General features: G+C 46.9%; 1 protein-coding gene across 2 annotated transcripts in view; it reads left to right on the forward strand.

Moving 5' to 3' along the window:
- The first annotated feature begins 2407 nt into the window (after window positions 1-2407).
- PRKCB (protein kinase C beta) overlaps window positions 2408-19494 on the forward strand; it is a 241597-nt gene continuing 224510 nt past the window's right edge. For both annotated transcript variants that reach the window (XM_054042412.1, XM_054042411.1), the window contains exons 1-2: window positions 2408-2648; window positions 3516-3547. In XM_054042412.1, coding sequence (XP_053898387.1) covers window positions 2479-2648; window positions 3516-3547 — 202 coding nt within the window. In that variant the 5' untranslated portion in view covers window positions 2408-2478. The remainder of the gene's footprint in view (window positions 2649-3515; window positions 3548-19494) is intronic.

Here is a 19494-nt window from a genome sequence, read left to right on the forward strand (position 1 = left end):
GCTTTTGTTGCATGGGATGAAGCTACTGCAGCATTTCCAGGATATTAGGATTAGGTTTATGTTGTTTTCACATGTCTTGTTTATTCTGGAAAAAAAACAAAGGAAAACCATCACATGATGGATTTCATAGACAGAAAATATTAAACCTCCTTAACATTAATAGAAATATTCCCATTATTGGTTTAAAAGTCAATTGAAACAAGTTTGTGTGTGGATTTAGACCTTACCCTGCACTATTTTCAACCCCAACATTGCAACATTGGGCTGGTGCATGAGAATCAGAAAATAAAACGGACTAGGCACTAAATCTGTTTTCATTGTCCGGGATCAGGGATATGCAAAAAATAAAATAATATGCATGGCATATGAGATTTTAAAAATCCTTTCACTTTAAGTATCTGGGCTATTTTTAGTAAATTGGATAAAAGAATTGTTTAAATTATGTGATTAAAAAACAAACAAACCTGACAGTGCCTCTCAACTAATTGGCTCTGGAGTCCTCCTCCCTCCCCCGAATAAACAGGACATGTGAGAACAACATAAACAAGTCTTCAGCCTGCCTGACCTTATTCATGGTATCTAATGCTTCATTCCTGCTCTCTGAGCGGATTCCTGCACAGCTCTGGGCAAGGCACAGAGGCAGGGGTTTGCCTACAGAATCCAGCTGCAGGTTTGGGGCTTAAATTTCCCCCTCTCTGAGCCACTCCTGACCTCAGTCTGGGATACCCAATTCACATGACATCTGATCTCCCCACTATTGCAGTTCAGTTGCAGGAGATCAAACTAGGTCATGATGGTCTCCTCTGGCCCTTTAACTCTATGAAATCTCAGGGAAGTAAAATTTACTCTGGATATTTTCTGTACAAGACTGACATGTCCCTTAATGGTTTAAAGAAGGGATTTCCATATTACATTATTTATTTATTTTATTATGTACATGGATTGCAGTAACTCCTAGTTTGTGTTAAACCCCGATGATTACTGTGGTGGTTGTGAAGAGGAGGTAGGTTGTGTTTTCTTGCCCTCCTTGAGTATTCATATAATGGGAGTGCACAGTTGTTTGTGTGTCATTTCATGAATGGTAAATAAAAGGAAATACACTTGGCTCTAGATCTGTCATGCTTAATAGATACTGGAGAGAGACTCCTTAGGGATGTGGGGCTTTTCTCCAGGAAGAGAAAGAGGAAATGAGATTTGTTAATAACCCTGGTAATTGTTTTCCTTTCCTTTTTAAAAGATCCCCCCCATCTCAATGAGGGATCTGTCCGTCTATTCCTAATGCTCTCACTTACCTTTCCTTCTTGTGTCCCTAATCAGCCACGTTCTTCTTACAACCTATGCTGGGGGGCAGGGCTCTTTCCTGACCCCTGGGGGCTTCTGATGGGAAGGTTTCTCCCTGCACTAGGACCCTCCTTCTCCAGGCATGTCACCCTCTGGAATGTGGCCCTCCAAGCAGCCACCTATCCAGCTCTTGCCTACTAAGGTGACCAGATGTCCCGGTTTTATAGGGACAGTCCCGATTTCTGGGTCTCTCTTATATAGGTTCCTATTACCCCCTACCCCCGTCCTGATTTTTCACACTTGCTGTCTGGTCACCCTATCGCCTACAGGCCCCCTTGCCTGCTCTCAGAGATGAGCCTGACAGTTGGGGTTGGGACTCAGTTATGCAAATGAAGGCGTTGATGGGCGGAGCTAGTGGCCCTGCAGAAGGTGCTGAGGGCATGGTATGCAAATGAAGGGTGGAGATGGGGGAGCTATTTTGGTGGGGGCTCCCTATGCAAATGAAGAGGGGAAGGGGGTGGGGCTTGCAGGGGGTGTTAAGGTTGCAGGAAGAGGGGGATGCTCTTTAACTGATACCTGTGAAATATACAACTAAGAGAGGGATGGGCAGAGTTTGGGGCTCCCCAAAGGATGTTGGGTGGTAGAGCTCTGGAAACAAGGAGAGGGTAGGCGGGGTCTAGGGCAGATATATGCAAATGAGGTTGTGGGAGCGATGCAAATTAGAAGTGTGTGGGCGAGTTTGCAGATCCAGTGGTGGGGGGGGTGCCCATCAGGGGCTATGCAGATCAGGGCCAGGTGGGCGGGACTGGGAGCACTGCAGCTTTGACGCCGAGGACCAAGCTATGCAAATCAATCCGGCGTGGGCGGGGCTTGGGAGGTGCCTATTGAAATGAGTGCAGTGGGCGGGGCTGGCAGGCGGGGCTGGGGCACGTCGCGCAAGTCAGGGGGGGATCGGTGGGCGGAGCTAGGAGCAGCGCCGCTGGTGCAGGGGGAGCGGCTATGCAAATAAAGCTCCGGGGGCGGGACTTAGCATGGAGATGAGCGGGCGGGCACTATGCAGATGAGTGGGCGGGGCGGACAGAGCCTCTCGCGCTCCCTTCCCAGCTGCAGCCAGAGGTGCCGGGCGGCTGCATCCGGCTCGCGCGCAGCATCCGCACCAGCTGCGGCTCGGGCTCCGCGGGCGGGCAGCAGCGCAGGATGGCGGAGCCGCCAGCCGCCCCCGGGTCGGAGGGCGAGGAGGGGCCGGTCCGCTTCGCCCGAAAGGGGGCCCTGAGGCAGAAGAACGTGCACGAGGTGAAGAACCACAAGTTCACGGCCCGGTTCTTCAAGCAGCCCACCTTCTGCAGCCACTGCACCGACTTCATCTGGTGAGTGCGCCCGGCCGGGGCTCTCCGCCATGCACCCCGGGGTGCAGCGCCCGGGACCCCTGCACGCGGCACCGGGGACCCCCTGCACCCCTCTGCATGCATTTCTAGGGACCCTAGCAGCCATGGGGCACTTCCTGCATCCCTTGGCGTGCACTGCCAGCCCCCTCTCTGCCGTGCTCCCTGCGGGGAGCCCTGTCAGCGCCCCCCACAACTGTGTATCCCGTGGGGAGGGGGGGACACCTGTATCCCTGCATGCATTGCCAGGGACCCCTTGCCCCCTTGGTTTATATGCTCTCCTAGGGATCTGTCTGTATGACTCTGTGCCCCCTTGTGTCCCCAGATAGACTCTGTATTCACCAGCTACCCCTGCCTCCTTTGGGCACCCCAGGGCATGCCCAGCTCCCTGGGACATTCACTGTGCTCCTCCCTGGCCCCTCACACAACAGCAAGTACCCAGATTTTACTGGGCACTCCCTTGTGTGCACCCCCCCCCTCCCGCTATCAGCTGGTAAATTCACCCCCTGTAGCTGGGGAGCAAGACCGTTAAACTAGAGCCTCCCCTCATCTCTTCCCCCACCCCCCGCTCTCCTGGTGCACCTAACCTTTCCCCAGGGTTGTTTCTGCAGCACTGAACCAGCTGCAGGGCACTTCCCAGCCTGTCTCCCCAGGGGTGCGTTTGAATGTCCCTGCAGGGCAGCAGCTCGTTGGGAACAGGTTGCCAGCTGCTGTCACTTTGCTTCCAGCTCTAGATGGGAGGATGTGAGAGGTCTCACTGGGGAGGCTCAACCCAGGGAGAAGGGGTGGGGCGGGTTAGTGTGTGGGTTGATGCACTGGGGATGCTAATTGTGTGTGTCTTTCCCTTTACAGGGGGTTTGGGAAGCAAGGATTCCAGTGTCAAGGTAGGTGCTTCACCTGTATTGCATTTCAGCTTGTTGTGTGTATGTGTCGGGGGGAGTCCCCTGCCACACAGGCCTGAGTGTGTGCAATCCCTGCCATGCTGTGCTGTGGGTGTTGCGAACAGGGGAATCTCTGGGCCTCTTATCGTGCAGCTTTGAAGTTCTCAAATGTGGCTGGGAAAAGCCCTGTGGGAGCCTAGTGCTCAGGTTTTCATTGTGCTGATATGAAGCCAGAGCAGCTCCCTGCCCTGGTGGCTTATGCCCCGGGCTCTCGGAGTGGCCAGGGCTTCCCTTCATGAGATGTGTGCAGAACATATAAGACAAGGCTGGGAAAAACAAAACCGAGAGCCCCCTCTGGTTAAGTAGCTTTAAGGTACTGACAGATACTGACAAAAGCCAGGAAGTGCGGGCGGATGGTGTGACTGGTGGGGAAGTGCAGTGACAGTGTGTCAGCCCAAACCCTCTGCTTCCCTTTTAGGTTATTTCTGTCTGTTGGGGGTGGTGTGGGGTGCTTAGTTGTTCCTTTTTGTTAATAACTTTCATTGATGACTTAATTAAAAGTGAGTTTCCCCAGCATGCTGCAGTGACTCTAGTCTCAGCTGTATCTTTACTCAGACAGGATAGGAGGGGACTCTGCAGCACTGAGGGTGGGTGTTGCCTACACCTCCATCCAATGCAAGTACATTGACCTGAGGCTGACCGCTGCTTAGGAGAGTGTGCTGGGGGGAGAACAGACTTGCACTAGGTGGCTATTGCTACCCCTGCTAGTGGACTGACAGCAGGTGTTTATCGTTATTGTTGTTACACCTAGTGAGATCCTAGTCCGTGACAGGAGCTCCCGTGTTAGGCAATGTGCAAAGAGACTTATAGTCTAAGTAAATGATATCTCGGCCGATGTCCTTTTCCCCAGCCCCCCCCCCCCAACAAGTCTCTCCCCCCTACAGTCAGGTGGCTATTAATATGTATTGGATAAAGGGGTGTCTTTGCTCTTGGAGCTATTCCAGCCTAGCATGTAAATTACCACTTCAGGAATATTGTTATTGAAAGGGGTGTGGGTTGTGGGTGGATGATGGAATCAGGAATCCAGTCAAAATTTATGCAGAAGGTACAGTCACAATGAAGTAGCTTAGTCATTTCCCCACCTCCCCACTTAATATCTAAGGGATTGGTCAATGCTTTTAAACTGAGTGCTAGTCATGTTTCATCACTTGAAATACAAGTGAGGTCCAAGGAAAGCAGTGGAGATAGGTAAACTCACTTTTTATGTACATAACCTACTATCCAAACGTGTGGCTCATTGTGAACTAGCTATCGGCTGTCTAGTTTTGGGATTCTTGTTTAACTATGCAGCCCTGAAGAACTTGAAGGGCTGAGTTAAACTGCTTGGAAAATAAGGCTTTATAACAAACCAACGAACACCCCCCTTTAACTCTAGGGTTGTTATAATCCGAACTCTCCGTGTTTTGATAATGCTGAGGATTTTTTGTGTTCAGGGATTTATGATGTGTCCTTATTACATGAAATCGGTTTAGCCTGATTTTATACTTGGTGGCTGGCAGTTGTCACTTTATTTTTGATCTTTTTGCAGGGAAATACTTAAATACATTTAAGTATCATACATGCACGTACAATGTAACTAGGTATTGGCTGGGGCAGTTTGGTTCAGATTTGCATCAGCTTGGAGTCTTGTTTGAAGTCCAATCAGGGCTGTGATTTATATTTTTAATGGCACTGAAATCTTGTCCCCAAATATCCATTTTGACTGGTGGCTTTCTCTCAAGATCAGCCATTTTGCATGAGACTGAAGGCTCTGTGCAATGAAATCTCACAAGAACAGATAGTCTTGGCAGACTTCATCTACATCAGAACTGGAAAATGAGCTCCATCAGACTTTGGAAGTGACACAGAAACAAAACTTGAGGCATGAGATCACTGTCTCGAGATTTGAACCCACTCTGACACCTGTCTCTACAACACCTCAGGAAGCCAGGGAGTTTTAGAGGAGAGGTTTTATTATGGCCCATTTCTGGACTATAACAAAGGTTGCAAAATACGGCAATAAGCCTAGTTCTAGTGTCCAAATACACTTGATGGGATCACTGCAGAAACTCTCCGAGATGCCAGGGTTCTGGAGATCATTCCCAATAAAATCTACTTGTAAGAGCCTAAATCATGCTGCCTTTCACTCAGAGGTGCATAACATCTGCCACTTATGTGACAGGTCTGTCTGTCTTAAACTAGCAAAACCAAAGAAGCTCAGACTAAAGGCCCGGGCTGACGTTGTAGCCTTCGTGCCTGCTTTTCTCTGCATGCCAGAAAGTCGTAGCGGTGGGAGTCAAGGTCAGTGTCTCGCCAGGGATCTGTAGCCTTCGCTCTGAGGATTTGTACTTGATTTTAGAGTCACTCATCAGGTTACTCCGGTGGCGTGTTTTGTGGCTTAGCCTTGCGTAGGGTGACCAGATGTCCTGATTTTATAGGGAGAGTCCTGATATTTGGGGCTTTTTCTTATATAGGCTCCTATTACCCCTCCCCCCCCACCTCCGTCCAGATTTTTCACGCTTGCTGTCTGGTCACCCTAGCCTTGCAGCAAGTGCTTCTCCCCCACCCCTGGCATGTGTTATACCCAGCAGCGAGGTTGAGTTTACCCATTTCTCACTTGGGGAACATGGAGTTTAGGTTAGGTTCATTTACCCACTTCATTTTGCACCGCTACGCCACTGGCTAAGCCCCTGTGCTACCCGCGGAAGGTTAGTGTTTGTGCTGTGGGCAGCAGCATGGTCAAAAGTGTCCATCGAATTATAACATAATTGAGAGTCAAAATCTAATAGAGAAGAGTCCGCTTGGACCATCCGCCGTGAATGCAGAATCTCTTTCCTGCTGTGTAACGTCTAGTGCTTTGCTGCGTCCTGATTCCTACCTGTGGCGCCCAGCAGCAGACAGATGTGAAGGTTTTTGTAGTCTCTTTTGGAGCCATTTGGAAGTATTGACCAAGCCTGTAACCGAGCACTTGCTCCAAGGTTTAAGCTGTATGGTTGGAACCAGTATTAAATTAGTCTGCAGTGTGGGGTCAGCCAACAGGGTACATAAAAAGACTGTCTCAGAGTTGCAAACGCACCGCAACTGACCTTCAAATGTTGCAAACAAACCCTCCCCCCGCCCTACAAACTCCTAGGTGGGACCTCCAAAACATCTGGGGGATGTCTCAGAGCTGCAAACGCAGTGCGGTCTAGTCTCGGAGCCTGGCTCCATTGACTCAGGCCGGGGCTGTGTGACGTTACTGCTCGGGCTGCAGCCCCGGCGCGCTAAAATCCGGCGGAGGGGGTGCATCACAGAGCTCAGGCTCCAGCCCAAGTGGGAAAGTTTACCCTGCTATTTCTAGCCCTTGGGCTCTGAGACTTGGTGCCATGGGTCTTTCTTCACATAAGTAATGCAGACGCACAAGTCATAAGAACATAACATAAGAACGGCCGTACCGGGTCAGACAAAGATCCATCCAGCCCAGTATCCTCTCTGCTGACAGTGGCCAATGCCAGGTGCCCCAGAGGGAGTGAACCTAACAGGCAATGATCACGTGATCTCTCTCCTGCCATCCATCTCCATCCTCTGACAAACAGAGGCTAGGGACACCATTCCTTACCCATCCTGGCTAATAGTCATTAATGGACTTAACCACCATGAATTTATCCAGTTCTCTTTTAAACGCTGTTATAGTCCTAGCCTTCACAGCCTCCTCAGGTAAGGAGTTCCACAAGTTGACTGTGCGCTGCGTGAAGAAGAACTTGTATTTGTTTTAAACCTGCTGCCTATTAATCCTGTTGACTCAATAGGATTTAACCTCCTAAATCACTTAGACATTCTTGACAATCCCACCCCGGTCTGTAAAGGCTCCTCCTTGCCTTAATAAGCCACCCCCGGAGATATTTCAAGGTACGAGCATACAAAACAACGATTTCTGCATTTGAGTAATACTTAGAGACTCCAAACAGATCAGACTTCACTTGGCAGGGCGCAGCATAAACATAAAATAGGCAGTGCCTGCCCCTAAATTGCTTCCCAAATCATTAAACTTCTATGGGATTTTAGTTTTTATGTCCCTTGGTAAAGTGTTTTGAGATCTGTGGATGACAGATCTTCTCGGAGGTAGTAGAATTAAACTTAATGATTAAACTGCTGTAACTTAGTAACAGTGGAACTAATCTTTATCCAAGTCAAAACCTCTTCCACTATGCACACTAAGTTTAAAGAGACACAATCTATGTAGAATATTTTTACGTTTCAGATTGAAGGCCTAGAATAACTTGATGTGCCATCTGCCTTTAGACCACTGATCATCCACAGAAAACTCCAGGAGGGGTTATAATTTCTCCCATGACAGGAAGAAAGAACTGAGGATCCCAGGCCTAGAATCATAGGGGCCAGTCCCTTTCCCCCCAGAATTGATCAGTATTAAATCTTGATCATTCCCACCCTCTTACCTGTCAGTCTGGTGCCAAATTGGTCATCTTGTTTCAGGAGGCTAGGACAGTGCCTAACACTGGGGGTTTTGTTCATATTTGGCTCCCCCTCCAGTCAGGTGTCATAGGATACACAGTATTGGCTACTTCCACCTTTTCATGTTCTCTGTATGTATATATATTTCTCACTATATGTTCCATTCTGTGCATCGGATGAAGTGGGTTGTAGCCCATGAAAGCTTATGCTCAATAAATTTGTTAGTCTCTAAGATGCCACAAGTACTCCTGTTCTTTTTAATAAATGGATTATTTCTAAATGGAAGAAACGATCCATAATGCAATTCTCGTTGACGGTGAGAGGCCTTCCGTATTCTGAAATGATTCCATAGTGTATTGTTTCAGTAGCAAGCACCAACTTTGACTCTATAAAGTTCTTTAACTTCATAAAGAATCTCCTGCAGTATCTGAGAACTGAAGGGCAGTTCACGTCTATTGTATTCTATCTGGGTCTCAGCTTGTCGGTGGACAAGCATTGGGGCTTCATTGTGCTAGCGGCCTGGAGTAGAAAACCCTGTCCCAAAGAGCTGACAGTCTTGGCCGACAAGACAAACGCAGGGTTGGAGAAAGGAAGGATTGTTATACCCCTCTTACAGATGGGGAACTGAGACCCAGAGGAATTCAGTGACTTGTCCAAGGTCAAATAGAGTTGAGGCAGAATCAGGAGTTTAATCTAGATCTCCTGATTCCTAGTCCAGAATCTTCACCACAAATCCATCCTTTCCATCAGCATAGCTGCTGAGCGGTTGCTGTGATTAAGGACTAAAATGTGGAGAACTTAGTTCTTTATTCTGACTTAGCTATAAGAAGTGGCCCTGCATCTCTCTATTGCTGTGTCTAAGCACTTCGTTTTAGAAATCAATCCTGTCTTAGATGAAATAAAATACTTGATTTTATAGAAGTGTCTGATCTGTTGCTTGGAATCTGTCGTTTGTCACTTATTACTTTGTCATTGTCGTAGGCCTTCCAGTCGGGATCTCTGTCCCTTGTGCCCTTAAGGAATAGCTTTCTCGTATGTGAGATGTCCATGCCAGAACGAGTTTCCATTTAGTTCTGTTTCCTTTCTCGTAGGTCTAGGTGCCTTACAATAAACTGCTGTTGAGGTTTTAAGAGTTTCCATTTATTCAATGCAAATTAAAGTCAGATTTAATAATTTTCCCAACTATTTTTATTCCATTGTTTAGGAGACTTCAGGAAACTTGACTGAAGTATGTGTTTCCCATTTCTAAACTGCTTTCTTCTGCCTGTACCTGCTTAAATAGGCATTTGTTTGTGCCCTGCTTTCTTTCTAGGTCATCTACAATAATTAGTTTATTAATTATTGTGACGTTCTGTATTAAGTTTGGGGAGACTGACTGGTAGTCATTTGCATGATTAAGATACCATGAATTCCACACTAATTGCTGGTCTCTCTCACATGTACCTTAAAGTTATTGAGCAACTTCTCCCTTCAGATAGAAGAATTAAATTCTGTCACCCAATCCCAGCTTCTGGCAAACAGGGGATGGATCACTTGATGATTACCTCTCTGTTCATTCCCTTTGGGGCACCTGCCATTGGCCACTGGCAGAGGACAGGATAGTGGGCTTGATGGATCTTTGGTCTGGCCCATTCTGGCCGTTCTTATGTTCTTAAGAATCAAGGACAGCTCTATGTATTTTGCTGCCCAAGCACGGCAGTGAGGCAGGCTTTGGCGGCGTGCCTGTGGGAGGTTTGCTGGTAACACGGATTCGGCAGTGTGCCTATGGGAGGTCTGCCGGTCCCGCGGCTTCGGCGTACTCGCCACCGAAGCCATGGGACCGGCAGACCTCCCGCAGGCATGCTGCTGAAGGCAGCCTGACTGCCGCCCTCACGGTGACCGGCAGGCCTCCCCCTGCAGCTTCCCGCCCCAGGCACGCACTTGGTGCGCTGGTGCCTGGAACTGCCCCGTTAAGAATGCGTCTTTCATTAGCCAGTAGGAGTCTTGTGTACATGCTGTATCTAAGAACAGAACTTGGCTCATAGAGTCTTACGAGCTAATGATAATGCTCAATGTATGTTGAGAAATAGAAATATTAGAAAAATGTAGTTATCACTGGGGAACTATGGATGTGTTTGGAGCTGCCGGATATGAACAAAGTTCAGCATGCAACGCTTATGTATAAGCGAAGAAAAGATACAGCTGGAACTCTTTGAGTGTCATAATGATCTGTCGTCCCTGAAAGGTATGAAAGCTTTAATGTGGCCTTGAGTGTGGCTTTTTTTTTTTTTAGTACTTTGAGTTCCCTCTGCTTCTTACAAAGTTCTAAAATGGATTTCTTTCCATGCTGTGAGAACCGTGTAGAGCAGAGACACGGGTGGGGTGGGGGGGAAATGAGCTTACCATTGGTTTATTGACCAAGTGAGACAATCCTGTATGGCATTTAATGGTCAGTGGCATTGCCTTCTGGGGATTCCTAACTGAATGTTTTGATAGTGGTAACGTTAAGCGCATTGATGGAGGTAGCGATAGACTGCAGTCTGGGAGCTCTGATCTGTAAGTGGCTGACATTAGGCTCCTTCTTTTTTTTTTTTTTTTTTTTAATTTTATTATTTAAAAAAAAAATTTTGGGGGGGCTAATGGCAGGTGTATTTAGGCATCTAAGTTTAGGGTCTTATTTTTGAAAATTTTGGCCAAGGGTTTTCCGGTGGGATGGAGTTCTGCTAGTGAAGCCAAGCTTCTCTTCTAATGATCGATCGCCTGCTCACCTCAAGCAAGGCAAAGGTGTCTGTGCCTTGTTGAGGACAATGAGCCTCTGCCCCTTTATTGGAGTTGCTAGGCCCTACCATAGCACAAATAACTGTGAGGAGATGGAAAAACCAGGGACCTTTGTAGAACTAACCTGTAATCAGGCTTTACGGAAATTGCCTTCTTACTGTAGAAACTTGAGTAAGATCTTCATTCCTTTTCAATTAAATAAAACAAAACACCTGGTGCTGGGAAAAAGGACTGGTTTGAAAGCCCTGGAGAACAAAGTCTCTGTTTATCCCAAGAACTCCTATGGCCTGAGCAGTGGCAGTCTGTTTTTCTCCACATCTGTTTAGCTAATGTGCCTCAATTCTGGCTCGAAGGGAACTGCTGGTTCCCATGGCCCATTCAATCCTTGGCACCTCTGCTGAGACTGCTAACAGGAGTGCCAGTGGCTCTGGAATGAAGGCGTGTGTCCTATAGGAACTGGACTTGCTAACAGCTGTTTTGTTGCCAGCCAACATGGAGCCATGTTTCTGTGTCTGCTGATCCAGGCAAGAATTAAACCACTGCCCTAGAGGTGAGGAGCCGGGCAGTGGGACTCTCACACATGGATGTGAAATAACTTGCTCCTGTTACTGCTTGCGGCCTTTTGAATGTACCTAGCAATTGGGAAGGATTTTGGAAAGAAGAATCTTGATTCTTTTCAAAACAACAAAGTGCCTTATTTACTGTTGGAGGCTTATCTCACATGCAGCAATTTTTGTATTTCTTTATGTGACTCTATAATTAGGCTGGCTGAGGTGTGTTCACCAAGTATTTCATTTAGACTGAAGTTTGGAAATAAAATATTCACTCGTCTTACAATTCAGCTTTCTCATTTTAGCCTCAGTTTTCAAACTCAACACTTGGTTCAAAACATAAGCCGGAGAAGGCACTGTAGGATTTAATTAGAGAGAAATATCTGCCTTTAAAACCCACCCTTTCCTTCCCCCCACTCCTTTGCTGCCCTCCAAACGGAAGTGAAACCCGTAATACATTCTAAAGTTGCAAATCATTCCGATGCTACATTCTGTCTTGTTTCTATCATAATTCGCTCCATGTAGCTACTCAAAATGTGTCTTTATTGACTGCAAGTGAGAAATAAAACAAACCAAACTCCAATCATTCAGAGTTGTCTCAAAACTAGTAATTTAGTGGTATACTGGAGAAATGTTAGTGATCATACAGACTAATTAAAATGGTACTACAATTACTTTTGCAACACAAATTATGTTGTTTATGTAATGCTGCAAAAATTGGAAACATCATTTTGAAGAATGTTTGAATGCCTCTGGGGTGGAACAATTCTTAATATACTTTAATATTGCAACAAGGAAGTGTGCTTGCATACAAGGAACCCAATTCTTTTTGCTGCTAGAACTGGTGCAGTTGAGCAGGTAGAAATAGAAAGGGGAAGTTGGTTTAGTCCTCTGTTTGCTTCTCCAGATGGTTAGTTTTGCAGAATTTTGATTAAAAATATGTTTGACAGACACACAAAAGAAGATGCATCCTCTGAATTTAGGTTGAGTAGTGAGGCCTCCTCCAAAGTCTGCTTTAAAACAGGAGGCAAGTGGTGATAGTTCCTTCTAATTCTCCCCTATCTTGCTCTGGATTCCCCCCCGCCCGCCCATAATTGCCTTCAAGGTTCATTAGCATGTTTTGGAGTTGGGAGGGAATTCTGGAACTTCAAGAATCTGCAGATGACTTGTAGAAATGTTCAGTTTGTTGCAGCATATATCACTTAGGGAACATTAAGAGGCTGTGACTTAATTAGCATCTTTCTTCTTACAAGTGCACAAAAATCCATTAAGTTCATCAGGGAAATCTATTTTTTCCCCATTGCAATTAACGTCGATGGATTTTCCTTTCTAGTCTCCTGAGAAAGGATAGCTGCCACCTTTTCTTTAAAAAAAATTTTTTTTAGCTACAGTAATCGGGTACTCCTGTTAGGGGCAGTAATGGGGCCTGACGTGAAGCCCACTGAATATCATCTGTGTCTTTGCCTCCTGCTGCTCCGTCTGGGTAGGGGTATTTTCCCATCCCCAATAGCTGAGTATGACAACTAGGTTTATGATTAAATTCTTCTACAGTAACGAATTCTGGTGGAAGAATAATCCAATGTTTGGGCCTAAATGAGACCTTGATAAACAAATATTTGAAGAATAGGGTGTTTTTCCTTCCGTCTCAAGGTTTGGGATGTTTGTGCCCCACTCCCCTTTTCCTCTCGGAGCTGGTCAGTTTTCTGACTAACCGACTTCTTGTCAGAAAAATACAAATGTGTTGAAACCAAAACTCTCTTTGAGGAAAAGGGTTCGTTTTGATGAAACTCTCCTCAGGAAACATTTCTCAATTCCAGGATGGAAGATCAAGCGAGATGCCTCCAGAGCCTGGTGGTTAGGGCACTCACCGGCATGTGGGAGGCTTCGGTTCAAGTCCCTGTTCGGAATCTGCTTCCAGTTCCTGCTCCAAATTGGTTGGAGAAGGGCCTTGAAGCTGGGTCTCCCACATCCCAGTGAGTTCCCCAAGCCACCAGGCTGTTCTGCGGTGGGTGTCTCTCTTCCTCTGTGGGTTTTCAACCAGAATGGGAGAACTTTGGAAATCTCAAATTTTTGTGGGACAGAAAAAACATTTCACACCCAGCTCTGCTGCTCAGCATCATGTGATCTTACAAACTCCTGCCATGTGTCAGGGATTGGGAGCAGGGACATGGAGTAGCATCTTGCTTCCTTTAGGGGTCAGTTTGTTTTCCCTTTTGAACAGGGAAAGCCAGAACCCTAGTTTCCAGGTGAGGTGAAGTTCATACTTCTGAAAACAAGCATTTACACGGGCACAGCACCTGATCTTGGAAAAGTAGCGTTACATCTCTTTGCAAACACAGTTTTGCACTAGCTGTGGGTGCCTGGCTTAACATTTAGTCATCCCATTTACTGTGCCAGGAAATGGAGTAGCTATAATCTGAGGCCCTGATCTTGCAATCTGATCTGGGTGGGTGGACCTTTATGACAGTGGAGGTCTGTGGGGCTCCACAAGGGTATAAGGGTTTACCTGTGTAGATCAGATGTCTGGATTGGTGCTTAATTGCAGATGTAGAAGTGGAGGCTGGGCCGTATGCCTTCTTAAAACCAGGCTCAAATTCTTTTGGGATCTTCATGGAAGTTATAATTTGAAAAGATCCATTGGGGAATCTGGTCCAGTCTTGCCTTTCTCCCAGTCAGTCAGGGCAATATTGTTTTCTAATGTTTGGGCCAGCTCAACTTGAAATGCACATCACTTGTAAATGCTTAAAACTTTCACTGCAGATTTCTGGTTCACCTTTGAACGTAGGAGCTAATGAGGCATGTGCTCATTGTGACTAAAGTTAACTTTTAATTCTGTCCATCACTCTAGCTCAATGAGGGCTTGATCCATATGCAGAGCACTTAATTAAAAAGTGTACAGTCAAAAATAAAATGTTAATAGGCCGCCTCCTGTTCCTGCCTGCAGATCTGTGCAGTAACGAGAAGGGACATTTTGCTAGTGGTGGGTGGGATGGGATTGTGCCAAAGATAAATGTTTGGGTGTATTTCTCTGCAAAAGCCAGCTGTGAAAAGAATTAAAGTGTTTCACATTAACGTAAACACAGCTCTCGACCTGCCAAGGTCCAAACGTGGGACGGGAGCCTCTTAGACATGTGACAGGGCTCCAGCGTGAGGGACAAAACAAAACAGCAGCGGAGGCTGAGTGAAGTGCTGTGCAACTAATGCCTTCAGCCTGCCTTCCCGAATCGCTAGTTTGGAAGTCAGTGAACTAGAACAGTTTTAAAAAGGGGAATAACCAGCCTTGGTAGGAGAGAAGTAACTGTAGGTCTTGCATGCAACACGTTCCTCATTTGTTCATAAAATGCAAATGCAAGGCAGATTTACTCAGGAAATTGCGCTGGGCTGGCTCTTAGTACAGGCAGGAGGAAAATTTCACTGCAAAAGTAGAACTTCTGAAGGTCACAAAGGGCTTTCTATTGTGTTACCGTCTGAGCTAATCTGGCCCCTGGTATGTCCTGATAGCTCTCAGAGAGGCACAGATGCTGTCAGGTTTCCTTCGGATCACTTAAGAGCCTGACTTCTCTATTGTGTGCTCTGTGATAACCAGGCCAAGGAGAGGATAAGAATTCTTCACAGAGCCTCTTCAGTGCAGCGTTGGCATCACAGCAGACAAAGCAAGCGAGGTAGATAATAGGTACATCTTGAATGTTGGGGTTGTGCTACCCCTGGATTTGTCAGAAATCTCCATTAGAGCCCCAAACCATTGTGCTCTTAAGAGCACAAGCTCTGTACTGACACACAAGGAACAGAATTCAGGTACTGCACGCAGTCCCTTGTTCTCTGGGACGGGAGCATCATGTCTCTATCTCTGGCATGTCTGAGGTTCCTTGTTACATTAGGGCAACAGTTAAAGGAAAGAGCTCCCCTCTCTTCACCACAGCAGCCGAGGGGGAGGCGAGGAAGCTGTGGGGGATGTAGTATACCCAAGCCAGGGAGATGCGTGTTATTGCTCCTCCGCTGTTGGAAGGGGACAGGGTGTCGTCTCCCATGTACCCCCTTGACCCCTGCGTAGGGGCCATGGAGGTCGCTTGCTTAGCCCTGTGGTAAGGAAGAGTATGTCCTACCTCTCAATACCAACTCCCCACAAGCCACGCTGCCTTTAGCTGACATTCAGGTCCGTCTCAATGGTTTTCCAAGTCGGCGATGGCTCTCTTCCCAAGGCAGACTAGACAGGGGACAGAGGAGATGGGGGCGGGGTGGAGGAGGCATAGAGGGCAGAGAAGTAAAATGAATGGAGTGACTTTAAAAGTTCTCCAGACAGCAGCCCTGTGAGTGAAGATTAAAATCCCTGCTCACAAATAGCTTCCCTGTGATGGGCCTGCACTGGCTCTCCAGTCTCATGGGGGCTAGCGTTAGGAAACATGTTGCGAACGCCGATGAGCGCACGGGTAAGCCAAGATTCTGCTAAGCTGGCGTGGAGAGCAGTTCTGAGACAGAACATGTGGGACTCCACCTGGCCTTGTCTTTATGTGCTGGAGCAGTCGGTTTCCCACAGACGCCCAGGGGCCTGAGCTGTTTGACTACTACAGATAGTGCCACAGGCGTACATGGCCCTGTACACTAGGCCAAACTGAGCCCTACAAATAGTCCTTGCCCTGGAGAGCAGGGGCTTAAAGACACAACTCCAGCCAGGGGAACTTGGCACTGGTTACACAGCCAAATCAAACGCTCTCTCCAGGAGAAAGCATGTGGTCTGGCAGCCATCGAGAACGGGCTTCTAGTTCTGTAATGCCAAGGATCAGGGGCTCATTGTACAAGGCGCTGCACAGCCAAGAAACTAAGAAAATGCCAGCTTGTGCCCCAGAGAGCTTTACAAACTGTACCTGCTTTACGGTACCTTGCGCCAAGGAGTCAAATATCAATGGGGGCCAGGTCCCTCACAATACAGGCAGCCCCTGTCAGGGCTCTAAACTCCTGATTAAATATCATTTTCAAGAAGTAACTGGTAGGAATGGTGATTAGAAGTAGCTGCCGTCAGCGTGCTGTCAAATATTTGTCCCTGCGCTCTTTGGGCCAGGTCTTCAAATGGTGTAATTCTCCCTCACTCCGTTAAAGTCAATGGAGCTACAACAAAGGACGCCACCTGAGGATCCTTTAATCCTTCTGGAGGCCGTTTCCCTGGATGTTTTTCTGTGCCCTGCGCTCCTCACTCATTGACTGCTCAGCACCTGCCTTCCCCACAGAACTTCTAACCCTATAAGAAGTATATATGACATTTCTATAGGAGAAGGATATTTCTGCCTGCATGTGTCCCATAAAATGCAGGTGGGGGGTGACTTTGTTTTCCTTGGAGGTCAGTAGGAATCTGCAGGGCATCTGCCAGTGTAAAATGGATTGAGTAGATGTATGGTGCGGGGCAGAATGTCCTTTGGCTCTCGGCGCTTCAGAGCTAGTGGGGTTGGCCCTTGTTAAAGGAAAGAAGGTGCTCCCTGCTACAGGACCGTTCCATGATAATCGTCCCTTTTCACCATCTTTGCTGATGAAACTGAGTGCAGGCTGCAATTGATTTCTTGGCTGGGGAAGCTGTGCTGATACTTCAAACTTTTCTCTTGTTAAAAAACAGCCCTACAAAACATTGGTTTTTTTGGATGTGGAACATCTGATGTCCTTGGGATTCATGTGCTTGGCTCATGTGCAATAAAATTAATTACTGCTGCTTATATGTTATCCATTTTTTATAAAGAGAGGATTGTTTTTTAACTCCTTGTTGGGACGGTAGGAAGTTACTTCCACGTATCCCTGTTGGGTTAAGTCGTCAGGTGTGTCCTACAGTTTCTTAACTCTTTCAGTTGCTCACAGTGGCTGACCATATTGCTTCTGAAATGGAAAATGTATTCCATGAAACAATGGCTGATGTATCTGTACGGTTTCGCTGTGCAAATTCAGCTGTCAGTGCCCTTCTGCCTAGTATCTGTTTGCTGCCTGTGATGGGTATTGTCTATTGGCTGCACGCTGAACTGCAGTATATAAATCACTTCAGGACAGTTCTTCCTGCAGCTACTTCATCTGCAGGGTTTTTTTTAAACTCTCTCACTGTAAAATACAATTGTACTTAGCAGTTAGCGATGCAGCTCTTCCTTGTATTGTTAACGCCCATTACCTTCTGCCCAGCTGCCCCATACTCAGTGTAGTACAGTCTTCTTTCCGGTATCTTTCTAAATAAATGGAAGGCAAAAAAAAAAAAAAAAAAGCAACTCAGTTTCCAAAAGCATGAGACTGCAGTCAGCAAATCTCGTGTGAAAAGACGCTTCATCCAATTTCTGCTTGATGCATAGACTCTCCTGGAAAATGCTTTGGCCTAAGTCACCGTACTGTCTGTTACTATTACTACCTCCGAGTATTGAGTTACTGGAATCCAATAGCGTAAGAGTGTGGGAACTGGCCATGACACACATTGATAAACTAAAGTAGGTAGGGTGGTTAGTCAGACACTTTAATGTGTGCATGCTGGTCGGCTCCATGTGGATCATATTTGACCCTAGGCTATAATCATGTCTATACGTGGAATTGTTGGCTTTCAAGGGATTCAGATGGACTCGTTAGGCCACTGTTATGGCCACAACTCTCCCCCTGGTGCTGAAAACTGTGCTGGGAGAGCAGGGAGAGAGTTCCCGGTGTTTCACGCGAGGCCTGTTTGAGTCCAGATCTCCAGTAGGAGAGACCTGGGAGGGCACAAACTCTTTGTTTTAAGAGTTGTGGCTGAATTCCTCACCCTGAAGCTAACTTGTATTGATTTTAGTACCTTGTGTGTTGGGGCTGTGTTTTATCTGTCTAAATACATATTGCCAATTAACTCTACTATGTGCATGCAGATGCCCTCCCTAAAGCCCAGACCACCTGTGAACCTCCAAACCCAGCCTCCTGGGCAAGTAGATCTTGTTAGTGCCAAGCAGGATCTGAGAAGGGATTGATAGTTTCTGGAGCAGAGTTAGTGGCTCGGACAGAGGATGCTCTGTAAGGATGCCCAAGGAACAGTTCCCTTGGCGAGAACTTCAAGATATTTTGAGATACTGGGAAAACCAGATTTCAGGAAGGGGGGGGGGGGGAGTTTATGATTATATATACCATGTACATATTCTGTTTGGGGCAGAGTGGAAATGCTACTTGCTTAAAGGGTGTCTGCCTCTTCTCTGTGGGGATGAGTGAGTTAAAATTCCAACGCTATTTTCATAATCCTAGCGCTTGCCTTCTGAATTAGGCTGCTTGGATTTAGTCAGTTCCTGTGTAGCTAAAAAGATCACGATACTTGGATCATGGCTCTAAAGTGAGTGAGGTGTAAAACGCCCCCCTGGCATGTTGTTCGGATATGTTAACTGCATCCGAAGAAGTGGGCTGTAGTCCACGAAAGCTTATGCTCTAATAAATTTGTTAGTCTCTAAGGTGCCACAAGTACTCCTGTTCTGATTGTGCTGGTGGCATTCCTATCGGTTTGTGTTGCATTTTAAAATAATACAACAGTAATAGCTTCACTTGCAGAAAGGACAACGAAATACCTCTGAACAGTTAGAATGTTTTAGGTATTGACACTTCTAATATTCTGCTAAATGCATCTTCATGAACTCCAGTCCTAGCAGAAGAGTGAAGAAGTGAAGTGTTCAAGCGGAGAAACGCTCTTCTTGGCTCTTGTGAATGGCTCAGTCTGACGCTCTTCGGTGGTACAAACTCTGAAGGTCATATCCAGTCTTGGGATTGTGCGGCCACCACCTCTTGCTAGTGGCTGCTCTGATGATTTTTCCTAAGATACTTAATTAACTTTAGGAAAAACAAATGAATCTGCACATAGAGACGTCCCAATCGTTGTAATGTATTTATGTAGGAGGAGGGCGGTAGGAAGTAGAGCTCCCCATTCAGCGCACAAGGACTTTGTTCCTATTCTTGTGCTCAGAGCGTGTCAAGGAGCAGGAGCCCCTCACCCTGCCGGGGAGCTGCCAAGCCCAGTAGCCTCCCGGAGCCATTGAGCTGTTGTGGTACCTACAGCGAGTGTGGCCCGAGTAGGGGGAAACGCCGACCCATCTCTCTGTCCCTGCTGCCTGTGGTCTGTCCCAAGAAAGGTGGGTCAGGAACTCACCGGCTGCCTCTGGAGTCCCAGGATCCCCAGGCCTGGTTGGGCGG

This window comes from Malaclemys terrapin, chromosome 10 (genome assembly GCF_027887155.1).
Source record: "Malaclemys terrapin pileata isolate rMalTer1 chromosome 10, rMalTer1.hap1, whole genome shotgun sequence".
NCBI classification, from domain to species: Eukaryota; Metazoa; Chordata; order Testudines; family Emydidae; genus Malaclemys; species Malaclemys terrapin.